General features: G+C 61.1%; 1 protein-coding gene across 1 annotated transcript in view; it reads right to left on the bottom strand.

Moving 5' to 3' along the window:
* Positions 1–25: 25 nt before the first annotated feature.
* Positions 26–257, bottom strand: part of IMPDH2 (IMP (inosine 5'-monophosphate) dehydrogenase 2) — a gene marked incomplete at its 5' end in the record, with an annotated part of 10,752 nt that continues 10,520 nt past the window's right edge. Inside the window, one exon of the mRNA XM_010131648.1 lies at positions 26–156. Coding sequence (XP_010129950.1) covers positions 135–156 — 22 coding nt within the window. The remainder of the gene's footprint in view (positions 157–257) is intronic.

Here is a 257-nt window from a genome sequence, read left to right as displayed (position 1 = left end):
GGTGATAAAGCAGCCAAGGGGCATGGGGAGCTTGAGGCAGTCCACAGAGTAATGGCACTTCTGCAGCAAGAGCAGCTCCCGCACGGGTGGCGCAGGGCTGGGTGGCACGATGACAGGCGGCAGATGGACTTCCTTCAGAAGAGACGCTTCTCGTAGCTGTGAGGCAAAGCAGAGCCCCTTTACTGATCCGCCTCGCCCAGCGCAAGGACCAAAGGCACAGTCAGGAACGGCCAGGAGTCACCCCACGCTGCACACAG

This window comes from Buceros rhinoceros, unplaced genomic scaffold, assembly GCF_000710305.1.
Source record: "Buceros rhinoceros silvestris isolate BGI_N320 unplaced genomic scaffold, ASM71030v1 scaffold25612, whole genome shotgun sequence".
In the NCBI taxonomy this organism is placed as follows: domain Eukaryota; kingdom Metazoa; phylum Chordata; class Aves; order Bucerotiformes; family Bucerotidae; genus Buceros; species Buceros rhinoceros.
Note: the sequence above shows the minus strand (reverse complement) of the source record. Positions and strands in the feature narration are given on the sequence as shown.